Genomic DNA, 13,827 nt, shown 5'->3' on the forward strand with positions numbered 1-13,827 from the left:
TTTTCCAAGGTAACACAGCTGGTGAGTGGAGGGCCGGGCGGTTTTCACACCCCAGACATGCTGGTGCAGAGTCCATGCTTTTAACCACTACTCCTCTCTGTGAAATAGCTGAATGGTTTCTGGAAAAAAATATTTGAAATTGGGGCTGACCAGGGAACTGTGACAATAACAGCTGACATGTACTGAATGCTTACTATAGGCCAGGATCTCTGCTCCTCACTTTGCAAAAGACCGTGAGTACTGCATGAGTTCAAAGGTGAGAGGGTGTCTCACCCACCACCAAGGACAAGTCATTGTCAAATACTTAATATCTCCACCTGCAAGCAATTCAGGTGATCCTGACAAGCTCTCTTGAGTATTAACATGTCTTTCCCAGCATTTAACTGCAACCTGCACATAGAGTAGGGGGCAGCTTACGGCTTCAGGGTTAGATATTCTTGTTTGAATCACAATTCGGACCTTGGTCAAATCATTCAATCTTCCTAAACTCCAGTCTCCTCGTCTGTAAAACGGGGCAGACATGGGCCTGGGATCATCATGGATGGTGCACACAGTGCCGGGTACTGGGAAAACACTGCCCAAATATTTGCTATCATCATGATTGAAAGGGGCTATAAATCAGATTCTTTTCCTAATCCAGCCGCCCTGCCCTGGCTCTGTAAGTCTAAATAAACGAGGCTAATGATACCTGCACCATCATTAATTCCTGTGTCTGTCTGTCTAACCCAGAAGGTATTTATAAGGCCATGGCTTGCAATGCTTGCTCTGAAAGTTCCATAACCACCTCGCCCACTTTCTGCCAAGTCCCTGCTCCATGTCACTCTCACACCGTCGAATCCCCTGAAATCCCTCCTCTGAGGGTGAGAAAGCTAAGCTCCAGCTTAAAACCAAAGCTCTGGCTTCCTTAATCCTCTTACCTGGCCCTTTCCTCTGCAGAATTAATTGCTGCCCATGGCTTTATTAACTTCTCGGGCGGCCACGGCATCTTCAGGGCACCCTGGGGCAGGTCCTCTGTCCCAGATGCACCTTTGGGCCGGACGGTGGAAGGCAGCGCTCTGGGTGCAACGTGGCAACACCCTGGTGCCTGAATGGCGATAACCCCGTGGCCCTGCATCACCCCAGAGGCTGTGCATCTCCTTGGGGACACCTGCAGAGAAGCAAGGATAGCCAGAGCTCTGGCCCCACTTCTGCCCCTGCTGAGGTCACCTTCCCACCCCTCAGAGCCTCAGTTTCCTCCTCTTTAAATGGGAAAAAGCCCGCCGTGGGGATCTCACGGGGCCGGACAAGAAAGGCCGTGTAAAGGGCTGTGTCTGTGTGTAGGATTACTGTCATATCTCACCCCCAGAATGGGAGCATTCATTGATTTCAAACCCGAAGAGCAGGGACTGTGTGTGGTGCATTTATACGTGTTTGTAGCCCCCGTGCTTGGCACGGAGCGGGCCTGGCACAAGACGCCTGTCGTTCCTTGCCCTGAAAATTTCTGTTTAGTATTTTTTATTTTCAGAGGCATTCCCACGCCCAGGACTTCATTATTCTTCCCGCAGCCACGAAGGTAGAGAGATGGTATGGATGCATCGGACTGGGGAAGAAACTGATGCTGGGGGTGTTGGCGTTGGTGGGGCACATGGCCTGCCCAGAGGAGGTGGAGGTGGAGGTGGAGGGTGGTACCCAGCCCCCATGGCTTTGTCCAGGGCTGTCCTCTTTGTCTGGAGCACCCTCAAGTGTGGACAAAGGGATGTGGGCCCCAAGACGGTTAAGGTGATCACGGGACCTGGTGAGAAAACCACTGCCGTGTCAGCTCTCTTCCCATGTTTGGGATGTTGCTAGTTCAAGGGGGAGAGGGTCAGCTCCCCAATCCTGGGCTCCCTTTTTAACGAGCAGAGAGCCGGCCCAGGCACCTGGAGCTACACCTGGATGCAGGGCCTGCTGTCTTTATTTGGACAGTTAGCGTCTAAATGTGGCAAGGGGGGCTGGTCTGCCAGGTACGGGGGCCATAGAGAGAAGATAGAAAGTTTCCTTCTCAAATTCCTCACTTGAAGTCAGAACAAGTAAGCAACAATATGGAGGATACAATCAGAAGAGTATGGCGGGGGTGGGGATGAGGCTGGGATGCAGGGGACGGAAACTGGGTGCCTTGTTTTCGGCCCTGTGGATGCCTCCTCACACACCCTCTGCTTACCACGGGCACCGTGGCTCTTCCTGGCATCTCCGCCAAGGTGAGCGCCGAAGGGTGCATCCGCACCCTGACCCCGAGGAGCCCCAGCCAGCGATGGCTGCCAGATGCTGGCTGAACACCTCCTCGCCCTGGCCTCTCAGGCTGACTGAGGGCGCGTTCTACTCTGTCTCCGGGAGCTCCCCACGGCAGGCACAGTGCTTCACATCACACGTATCCTCCTCCTTCCCTTCCGCATCTCATTTCTCTGCTTCTCTACTGGTGCTTTCTGGGCTCCTCCTAAATAAATCGCTTGCACCGGAATCTGCATTGCGGGGTCTGCATCTGGGGAAACCCAAACTCAGACACACATCATTTGACTGAGGCGCCTCCAGTGGCCTCTCCTTCCCCTGTTGCCTCACAGACCCCCGTCCCAATCATGTGTGTGGAGTCCCAGCTGGGGCTCTGGACTGGAGTCGTGAGGGTCCAGGTAGGAAAAGCAGCCCCATCTTGAGAGGGCTTTTCACGGCCTGTCAGGGTCCCGGCCCCCAGGCCCCCCTTGCCATGAGCCAATGCCCTCATCCCCCCACCCCCTCTCCTTCTGGACAGGCCAGGAAAGCAGATCTCCACCAGCTGGGCCTTCAGGCAGCCGTGTCCTTGCACACCCTGGCTCTGTGGGGGGAGCCAGCGATGAGCTAACCCCACAGAAGAGAAGGAGGCAGGAAGAGTAGCCCCCGCAGCGAGCAGGGGCCCGTCCCCCAGGCCCTCGGGAAGCAGAGGGCTGTGCTGGGGAAACTGCTGAGCAGCCCAAAGACCAGCGTGCTCTCGCTTCCCCCCACCCCATGCCAACTCCAGCCAGGCTCCAGAGGAGCCCATGGCGACCATCGACCATCCTGACCAAGACAGAATCCACGCCCCCTGCAGAAAATATGGGAAATAAAGCGTCAGCTACCTCCCCCCATCCAGATAGATCCATGATTTCTAAGCTGACATTTTGCTATATTCCCTTCTGTTTTCTGCTTCCTCTGCCTAACCAAATGTATATTTTGTTTTTGCACCTGGTCGAGGTCATACTGAGCATGACATTTTGTTACCCTTCTAAAAAGAAATTAATATTATGTCATAAGTATTTCCGGATGGTAATCATTTTTAGGGGACCTCACTTTTAATGGCCACTGAAATACTCAGTTCCCTTTTCCAGGGCCTTGAAGCTATTTCCAAATCTGCCTTCTCTCATTCTTCCGTGGCACTGCCCCCCTCCTCACTGTTCACTCCGGACGTGCCAGGGACCATCGCACACCCCTCCCTCCAATTCCTTAGCCCGGGAAGCTGTGTACACAAACCCTCTGTCACATGAGCTCCTCCCCACTGTTCTTTTTTTCCAAGAGCAGAGTGACTGGGCCTCAGCTATCAGGGAGCTGGGGGAGGGAAGGGAGCCAGGGGCCACTGGCCCAGGATGACCTACCCCACCTGCTCACACAGGGTCACTCAGAAGAGGGACAGCTCCCTGTGCTCCAGATCTAATCACGTGGAGGTCCAAGTCCTGCTTCCAGCCCCGGAAGCCATGTACCTCGTCTGTCTTGTCCCTGTTAGAGCCTCAGTTTCCACCTCTACAAAATGGGTGTGCCGATAAGAGCCCCACTGGCCTCACTCACAGCAGTGACTCGACAGAAGGTGAGTGATAAACAGGTTTTGTCCTTTAAACAGAGCTGACCGCGAGTCAGTTCCCAGGGGCTGGGTGATGAAATCCAGAGCCCTTTCCTGAGCAGGACCTGACCTGGAGTGCAGAGGCGGCCAAGCAGGAGGAAGGAAGCCAAGTCCCTCCCTCACATCCCAGCTCTGCTGAGCTCAGATGTGGCGGTGGGGGCTGGTGTCCAGGAGGAAGTCTGTCCCCGGCCTCGACGAGGCGCCCAGCAGGGCAGCCTGGCATTTCAAGGGTGAGGGCCCACCTGCCGCTTTCTCTGGGGGGAGCCAGCAAGCATTAACAAATCCCCCTGTAATTTGCACCCACCAATCCTGCCTGCTCACTGGGCGGCTGTGAGCCGTTTTTCACGCAGAGCTGCGCACAGCTTTGTCTTAGAGAGACAGATCTGGCAGGGTGTCCCTGAATGAGGCCATTTGTCCTCCCCGGTGATGGTGACGGGAAGGCGGCTGCGTGCTATGGGGTGGGCAGAGGCAGAGGGGGTGGAGATAGGCCATGGGGGAGGCGTGAAGGTAGAGATAGGAGCTGGGACGCCAAGAGAGGCCAGGAATGTGAGCACCACCGTGGGGGTCTGAAAGCCCCCCATTCAGCTAGGTGGGAGCAAGAAGGATTGTTTTCAACGACAGAGGAAAATGGTTTATGACCTGCCTTCTCCTGCTTAGGGAGTCCTGGGTGGGAGTGATGAAACGACCTGGCTGGCCTCTGAGGTCTGTGCCCCATCGGAACCCTCCGATGGAGGCGGGACACTTGCCATTGGTCTCTGGGGTTGGGTCTGTCTCTGAGCCTCAGGGCTGCTTCATAAGTTGCTGCAGAAGCTCCCCGGGGATCGAGGGCTTCCAAGAAGGACCAAGCTTCTCCCGAGCCCCTCCTGAGTGGATCGCAGGCCACAGACCGGGAGGGGCAGAGCAGGGGCCCCATCGCATTCCTGATTCTTCACCTCCCAGGCTGGCCTTCCTGTGGGCTGCTGTCAGCTCCTCTGGGGGCTGTCAGCACACTGGAGAAAACAGACCAGGCAGATGTTTGTCAACACAAAGCAAGTGATCCACTTTGCTTGGGTTTCCACTCCGGGGCCCGGGGCTCAGGCTGCTGTGTTGGGATGTGAGCGTGTGTGTAGAAAAGAGGTAAGAAACACACATGTCCACAGGGCCCAGCAGGTTTCCAAATTCAGGAAATGCTTGGGGTGTGAGACAACTCGGGAAGCACGGCACTTATCCGAGGGGTCAGCCACCACCCAGTCTGTGCCGGGCTGGGTCCAAGGTTCCCATTCAAAGGAAGCCAGGCATTTGACTGGACAGTACAGTCTTCCAAAGAGCAAACGCTGGCAACTAATATGCATTTTTAAAAACCGCTGAACAGTCGGACCTCAGCTGTCTGCAGGTCACGTCCAGCCCACAGGCAGGTCGTTGACAACTGCCCTCTGCTTGTCCCCAAGAAGGCTGGCCTCCTCTTCCTCGGAGGTTTCAGGGGCTGCCTCTTCAGCCCTGACCTCTCTCCTGAGTTCTCCGGTCCCTTCTCCAAATGCCTACTGGTCGCCTCTCCCAGGATGCCCCCGGGGTGCCCTGGCACCTCCCAGACCTGTGGCTCTCTCCACATCTTCCACTCTGCCAGCAGCCCCATGCCTCTCACCTCTCAGAGGGAGCCCAGAGCCATCATTCAGGGAGGCAAGAGGGGCGTGAGGACGGGCAGTGGGCCACCCAGGCTCTTGTCTGGGCTCTGCCCCGCCTCACTGTAACCTGGGGCAGATCCCCCTTTCTCTGGGCCCTGGGCTCCCCATCCCCTGGGTTCTGACATTCCCTATTCTATTATTTTAACCCGCCTCTGGGCTGTTCACAGGGGCAACCAAAGGGACAGAGTCATTCAAGCGTGGACAGTAGCAGAGGCACACAGAGGGCTCTTGGGGACCTTGGATATGGTAACTGCCTGGTGCTTGGTGCCCACGAAGCCAGCAGGCGTGGGCCTCTTGGTGCCAGGGAGGCTGACATTTCAGTACTGCCTGCCAAATTGCCGAGAGCAGGCAGGCAGCGACCGGGGGGCGGGGGGGCCTGCCGTGGCCTGGAGGGGGGACAAGGGGAGGCACAAGGCAGGTGACCTTCTGGACTGAGGCAGAGGAGGGAGCTGCTGGCCCCCAAGGACCTTCCCAACGAGGAGGATGCTGTCGTGCGTGCTCGTGTGCGCGTGCTCCCGTGTGCGAGCACACAGGCTAAAGGCTGCACCAGAACAAAGAGCTGGGGGCTGGGTATCAGAGGGGCCCACGTGGAGACGCCTGACTTGGCTGTTTGCTGCAGTGTCTGCTCTGCGCTCACGCTCCATCTCTCTCTCCCTCTCCCTCTCTCTCCCTCTCTCTCTCTCTCACACACACACACCGCACAGCACTGCCCCCAGGCCTGAGCACCTGCTCCAGAGCCCACCAATGCTGGTGCGCACAGCCCAGCCCAGCGCACCGCCATCTCTCCTGACAAAGCGCCGCTCTGCTTCTCGCTGCGTGAGCTCATCCCACCGGCCCTCCGGCCCTAGCTTGGCCTCCTGACAAGAGAGACAGACAGGGAGACAGAGTGGGAGAAGGAGTGGGGGAGGCAGGAGGGGAGACACACTCGCGCACGCACACACACACACACACACACACACACAGACACGTTCACCGCCACATATACACGCACATACACATCACAACGCAGGGACAAAGTCAGAGGCAGCAGGAAAGGGAAGGACAGACAGAGACAGACAGCATCAGAGACCCTCAGAGAGAAAGGAGAGGGAAGGACTGGGAGGGTAAAAACTGCACTAGCCGGTGAGGCAGAGTGGGAACCCAGACGGAGACAGGAAGACGGGAGGGCGGAGAGGCTGCAGGAGCTCTGGGGACAGAGCGTGTACTACAACTGCAGAAGCCTGGCTGGGAGAGGCCCAGGTGGGCCCCGTAGTGGCCGGTGTGGCCACTGCACACACACAACTGACACCACGGGGACTCTCCCAGCTGTACCCAGAGGTGGGGTCAGGCAGGCCATGCACCCACCCACAGAGCCTCAGGGAAAGAGAGGGTGGGAAACAGCCTCACTAAAGGAGAAAGGGCCTTAGAGAGGTCGGGAACCATGTTGGGAAAAAGACAGACAGAAGTAGAGAAGGAAGGCCAGAAAATATTGACTCGGCACCCACTGTGCGCCAGGTGTTAGCTGGGCCCCTCACTCCCACGCCTGGGCAATGTCATTTAATCCTCCCGGGCAACCTGTGGGATTGGCATATAATCCCTCTTTACAGATGAGGCCACAGCTCTGGGAGGTGGGCAATGTGGAGAAGATGGGGGCCAGTGCTGGAGTCGCTTCTGGAATCTGGGGTCACTGCTGTGTTCTCTGTGGTCTCCACCCCTCTCACGGTCAAGCCTGCCCCCCACGGACCCTTTATCCCAACCAACGAAACTAGGAGCTGAAGTCTTCCCCGTCAGACTGGTTGGTGCCCTGCCTTCCCAGAAGACGGGTCAAGCAGGGGGATGACAGGGACCCTGAGAGCCATGAGGCAAGAGGGCAGGCGGCCTGGGAAAGGTGGTTAGTCGTGGCTCTTGGGGCTGACCTGGGTTTGACTCCTGGTAAGTGAATTCAAGTGACAGCTAAGCCGCAGGCCCTGTTGGGCCTCAGTGTTCTCAGCTGCAGAATGGGTACACTGAGAACGCACCTCGTGGGCCTAGGGCCTATCACGTGACTAGATAGACACATGCATGGGAAAGGGCTCTCTAGACTGTAAAGAGCAGTGCACAACGGGGGGTACAGATGGGGAAGGAACAAATCCCTTGTCTCAGGAGAAGAAGTGATGCTGGAAATACCACTTAGAGGAGGGCAGGGCCATGCTAGAGAGATCTGAGTGAAGCAAAGAGCTCTCCCAAATGGAGTAGCTTCTCAGATCCTGGCCTAAATCTCGGTCCCCAACAGGTCCCAGAGTCAACAATGATGCAGTGGGCACAGCTTCAGGCCTGGATTCAGGAGGCCAGGACTTCAAGTCTCTCAGCTCCATCATTTACGAGCTGTGTGACAGCAGGCAAGTCACAAGACCTCTCTGAGCTTCAATTTCCTCATCCATAAATGTAGAAAATATCCTGTGTCTCACAGAGCTGGGCATTGAAGCAAAATATGGTAGAGCACCCAGAACATACTAGCAGGGGTGTGAGAGACCCTTGAGGGAGGGGCTACACATGGACCTGGGGAGCAGCTGGGGTTTCTGGGACAGCCCATTCTCCTGTTTTCCTTCGACCCCTCTGGCCACGCTCTCCCTGTCTCGGTTTTGCCTTTTACATATCCCTTGGAGTCATCCCTTTGTCTCCACTCCACTCCACAGGAAGCGGAACCTTCCTGGTTCAGCCACCATCATCCTCATCCTGACATCCCAGCAATCTGCCAACTGGCTCCCTCCATCCACACCAGCCTCCCCTGGGCAATCTGTTCTTTTGTATCTCGAGCGATCTTTGCAAAATTAGAATTTAGCCACGTTCCCGTTACTCTTAGGACAAACCTCAAGACAGGCCCTGTGTGTCTAACTGCTGCTGACTTCTGCCCCAGGGCTCTGGAACCACTGGCCTTCCTTTTAGTTCTGCTAAAAAAAATAGCCATGCTTGCTTCTACCTCAGGGCCTTTGCATAGGCTGTTCCCTTTACCTGGGCAGTCCTTCCTCCTTTTCTTCCCCTACTCAACTCTTACTTGACCTTTGGGTCTCAGGGAAGCCTTTCCCCATTCCCAAGTGGTCTCGTGGCATCCCTGAGACCGCTCTTTCATGGCCCTTATCACAGCTTGAATTTATGCACACAGTCACACATACACCTGTGATTTTTTTGCATGTCTTTTTTTAAAAATTGAAGTATAGTTGATTTACAATGTTGTGTTAGTTTCTGGTGTACAGCAAACAGCTGTGATTATCTGGTCGATGATTTTCTCTCCCTCTAGACCAGGCATCAGGAAACTACCCTACCATCTACTTTCATAAAGAAGGCTTTCTTGGAACTAGCCACACTTATTTGTTTACATATTGTCTATGGCTGCTTTCGTATTGCCTGCAAGGTCTAAACTATTTACGATCTGGCCCTTTACAAAGCAAGTTTGCCGATCCCTGCTCTGGACGGTACGTTTCCCGAGGTGAGACCACATCTGTTTTACCCCTCAGCACAACCCCGCCCCGGCCAGATGCCTGCAAAGAGCAGGCACTAAACAGCGATATGGATGTATATGCTTCTTGGATAAGCAGCAATTTTTACCTAGTCAAAATTGTATTGACTTAAGTTATTATTAAAACTGCAGATTCCATCAGGAACAGACGTCTCTTATGAGATTCCAAGACCATTTCCTGGCAAGCAGTTCAATACAATAGCGATATCCCAACACAGGCTGGCACGTCAGGGATCTCAGAGCAGCTATTGGCTAATGACCTTCACCACCTTTTATGAGTGACGTGCCATCCACGTGCATGGACCGTCGTAAACACAGCAAAGCACAAACCCGTGTTCAAGCGATGGTGGGCTGTGCAGACTGATGAAAACCCATCATGAGACGTCCTTTCAACGTTTGCATTAAGCTGTTTCTATATACACTCCAAAGAACTGATGGACGAATTCAGAGAAAACGTCTGTTTTATTGTTATACAGAGGAAATAACTGACTTTTTTCTTTTTCAATGAATTGTTCAGGCTCCATAAAGAACGTTAACAACATCTAGACACTGCTCGGCACTGACCCGGGCAACGGTCTCACTGTCATTCCTGCCTTCCCGAGGAGATAAACTGAGGCGCAGAGGCCACACACTCAGCAAGTGACAGGGCTGGGTTGTCCAGGTCTGTTCAAGTAAAAGCTTACACAGCTTCCCCTGCTTTTAAGCAAGGTAATGAGGATGGAGGGCAGGTAAAGCTGTACCTTTAGCGTGCTTAAAGCCCTCACAGACAGAATGCTGCCGGGTACCCTCCGTGGCCTCTGTTTACTATAGAGTCAGGGGGTCCCGTGCCGGGACAGAGCTGCAATGGAGAATACTACACAGAGCAGTCTTTTAGAATCCTGAATGTACTGATTCATTTTTATTTTAATTTGTGTTTTATTTTAAATAAAAAAAATCTTGAATGAATGCAGCGGAGCCTCAGGGTTAAGGATGCTGATTCTGGAGTACAGGCCTGGGCTTAAATCCCAGCTCTGCCACTTCTTAGCTGTGTGACCTGGGGAAATCTCTGCAGCTTCTCTGAGCCTCAGTTTCCTGGGCTGTAAAATGGGGATGATCACAGCACTTACACCAAGGGGTCACTGTGGTGATGGAATGAGATGATGTGCATCTCCCTTTAGCCTGTTTTTGGGGTGTGGTGTGCCCCGGGCCCCTCGCTGGCCCTGAGATGAGGGACAGGCCCTACTTGTGGGCTCAAGAGGCCAGCAGGTGAGCTGCTGCTACACGGAGGCTCACGCCATACCTGGACCAACCGAGCTGCCAGCCAACAGGGGTGGTGCCAGCCTTGGGTTTAAATCCAGTGCCCCACCCCCACTCCCGACGATACCGTGGAGCCCCCAGCCATCACCTACCGGCAGACTTCGGAGTGAACTTGTCTCGGTTTGCAGCACACACAGCCAGCAGTCTGTAGCCGAGGTCCAGGTCGAACCCTTGCTGAGCTGCCACCCGACTGACCACCTGCCAGCAAGAAGGGGAGGAAGGGCAGGGGTGAGTCACTGTCCACGCCAGGCCTCTGAATCCACAGTGGCAGATGCACCCATTTCACAGGCGAGGCGGGCAGGCTAAGGCAGGTCCCCAGTGTCAGGCAGAGCTGGGACTCAAACTGCCTCGTTCAGTCACTCAGCAAACACTGATAAGCACCTCCTCCATGCCAGGCCCTGGGATCCCGGGCTCTGCCCTCAGGGGTTTCCAGGCCAGAGGTAGGCCTGACCCCAAAGCCCAGGCCCTGCCACTTTCAAATCTGGCCCCATTCTAGGAGTTGGCGGGGGGATGCTGTACTACCGCGTTTTGCGTGGCCCCAGGCCAGGGTCTCTGTTCCCACAGTGCAGCTCTTCAAACTCCCCCCAAGGAAGTCTCCCACACCTCCCACCTCTCCCCCATCCCTCACTGAGCTCCAGCAGCCACCACTGCGGGGCACTCGCTATCATCAATACTCCAAGCACAGTCCCCACCCGGCGGCATCGGTCCCTCCTGAGTCAGAATCCACACCTGGGGAGAAGCACTGATTTAGGGCTCACCGCTTTCCAGGAGCTCCAGCTCGGAGCGGCCCAACAGACAGCTTAGAATTCCCCAGATGGACACGCCTGGTGCTCCCCAGCTCTGTGCCAAGCGCCCTGCAGCCTCTCAGACCCAAGTCCCCAAACTGCAGGGCTGTCATGCTCAGCCTGGGATCTGTCTCCAGCGCCAAGCGCTGGCTCTGCACACGGGAGGCACCTATAAGAGTGCCGGCTGTGCATTCAGACCGGAGGTCCCACCCATCCCCTTGTGAGCCTCAGATGTGTGGGCTGGAAGTGGGAGAAGCCAGGGGCTGGGAGGGCTGTCAGTCCTAGGGGGTGGGGGGCAGTGAGGTACAGGACGCTCCTGGGGCCCCATGAACGGTTCCGCAGGCTCACACCTGTCCGTTCCCAGGTGTCCTGCCAGCCAGACCTGCTCCCTCCTGCCTGGCTTCCTCATTGACAGCCGCCAAATTAGGTTTCCTTATTAAGAAGAAAGGACCTTGGAAAATGGAGTCGTTTCAGGAAGCAGCTGGGGCGGCTATGGCTGACTGGGAAAGGAGTGCTCCCAGATGTGGGGCTCATTCTTCTGAGAAAGGGGAGGCTCCGTGGTCGAGCCCCTAGAGACCACCTGCTGCAGAGGCCCCCGGAGGTCCTCTGAGGGCCGAGGCTGCCATGGGCTCTGGCCCAGCCCCTGCAGCCATTAGAACAGTTCCCCGTTATATGCTTTATATTTTAGGGGTTCATTACAAGGGCTCTAGAGCTATAAAGTGTGGGAAACCCACTTATCTAGGCCAGCCACCTCATTTACCATATATGGACACTTGAGGCCCAGAGAGAGTGTCCGTGTTGCACCAGAAGGGAGCCAGTGGATCCTCCCTTCCCAGAACCACCAGAGCCTCTTGCCCTGCCTCCCCACCTCCATCTCCTGGGAGCTCCCTGTGCAGGGAGGAAAAAGGACTTTCTCAGGTTAGAATGTTTGCTCAGCTTCTCCTCTGCAAACAGAAGCCCCTGATGCAGAGTCTTCTGTCTCCCCAGGCCTCTTTCCCACGGGCTCTATCTGCCTCTGTCCTGCAGTTCTTATGCACCCTGCCCGCCCCCCTTGCCCGGTCCGCTACATGCACGCCACGTTCCAGTCACTGAGCCATCCCAGGGCCGGGTCTTCTTCAGTGTTAGTCTCACTGTCCAAGCAGAAAAACCAAAGCCCCTAATTCTTTACGGCCTGTTGAGTATTTCAGTTCTGGAGACAGACACTGTACATCGGGGAGAAGGTTCTGGAAGGGCCACTTCAGCTCAGATGTTGACTATGGTGCCCTCACTGGCAGGAGAGCCTTGGGGTGGATGCGAGTGAGCACAGGCAGTCTGTTTGGACTTTTGCATCAGTGAGGCTGCTGTCTGTGGGCTATGTTGACACAGTGGTGCAATGAGAATGCTCGCTCCCAGGTACGAGGGCTAAGGAAATGTTTCCTTCATGAGCAGTGAGGTGCCAAATTCTCACAACAGTTCCACGAAGTGTTATTACTGTCTCTGCTTTACAGATGAGGAGACTGAGGATGAGTAACAGCCTGAGGTCACAACGCTTGTTTGTGAGAGCTAGGATGCAGCGCCAGGCAGTCAGGCTGCAAAGCCTGGGCTCTCTCCCTGAGAGGACTTCCTTTTCAGCCCACAAAGGGTTAAGGCCATAACTCCCAACATGCATGAAGAACCCTCAGGCTCTGGGTTGAGGGCAGAAAGGCAAAGGTCCTTCTGTTTGGCCAATACTGGCTAATCCTGTTGCTCTGGTTCCAAGAAAAAGAAAGAAACTAGCTACATTGAGCAAGAGAGGCCTGGTACTGGTTCTAAGGGCTCTCCTGCAGGCCTGGAAGTATCTGTCACCAAGTGCCCTGAGCCCAGTGTTCAGAAGGCTCATTGGTTCCAACAGTCTCCTTTTACCAAGACAGAGAGGGTAGGGCCTGGCTGAAGGTCACACAGCACAGGGGTGGCAGAGCAGGCTAAGCTGGCCCCTGTGATTCTAGAGTACCTGGTACAGCCCCTGGCTTCCCCTGGCCCAGTCTAAGGACCCCCGGAAAGTCTGGTGAGGTGAGTCTGACTGACTGTTGTGGGGAGGGCAGGCTCAGCTGAGCAGCCTCCTGTCGTGTTTCAGAGAGGCCTTCTCCCACCCCAATGGGCGTAAAGACCCCTCAGTGAAGACCTCTCCCCAACAAAGGCCTGCGGTGAGCGGCCGCAGAGCTGCTGCCCTCTGCTGGCTGCCTGGGTCCAGCCAGCTCGGCTCGGCCCAGCCCTCGAGGTGCTCCTAAGGCTGACCGGTGGAGCCTGGCTGTCTGAGACCTAGACCCTGGGGCCCTATAGGTCAGGGAGTCCAGCCCCTCATGCCACAGAGAGGGAAACTGAAGTCCAGAGGCGAGAGAGGGGGCATATTCAAAGGCATGTGACAGTTTCGTTAGTCCCATAAAGGGATGTGTTGTCTTGAAGAACAGTGATCCTCCTGGCCATGAAGCAGGACAGGCTGTCTGGGAAATGCTAAAGAAGGGGTTTCTGCTCCCAGCTGGTGGCTGGACTCTGACTTTCTATGAGGCAGTCAGGGGAACTGGCCTGTGCTCCAATCCTGCTCCATCCTATACTGTGCAACCTAAGGCAAGTTACTTAACCTCTCTGAGCCTCAGGTTCCTCTTCCGTAAAGGTACAAGGATGTCTCTCATTTCCAAGGTTGTGTGTGATGGGCTCTGCCAGTTCCATGTGTCCCAGTTCTGTCTCATGGCTATACCCTAAGCCCCTCAGGGCAGAGCCCTCATTTCCTACTTT

The 13,827-nt window shown here is 55.4% G+C and overlaps 1 protein-coding gene across 1 annotated transcript in view; it reads right to left on the bottom strand.

Annotated features, from left to right (window-relative positions):
- Window positions 1-13,827, bottom strand: part of ZMIZ1 (zinc finger MIZ-type containing 1) — a 143,802-nt gene that overhangs the window by 82,668 nt on the left and 47,307 nt on the right. Inside the window, exon 4 of the mRNA XM_079899198.1 lies at window positions 10,384-10,489. Within this exon, the coding sequence (XP_079755324.1) occupies window positions 10,384-10,489 (106 nt within the window). The remainder of the gene's footprint in view (window positions 1-10,383; window positions 10,490-13,827) is intronic.

The sequence above is a fragment of the Stenella coeruleoalba genome (assembly GCF_951394435.1).
Source record: "Stenella coeruleoalba genome assembly, chromosome: 16".
NCBI lineage: Eukaryota > Metazoa > Chordata > Mammalia > Artiodactyla > Delphinidae > Stenella > Stenella coeruleoalba.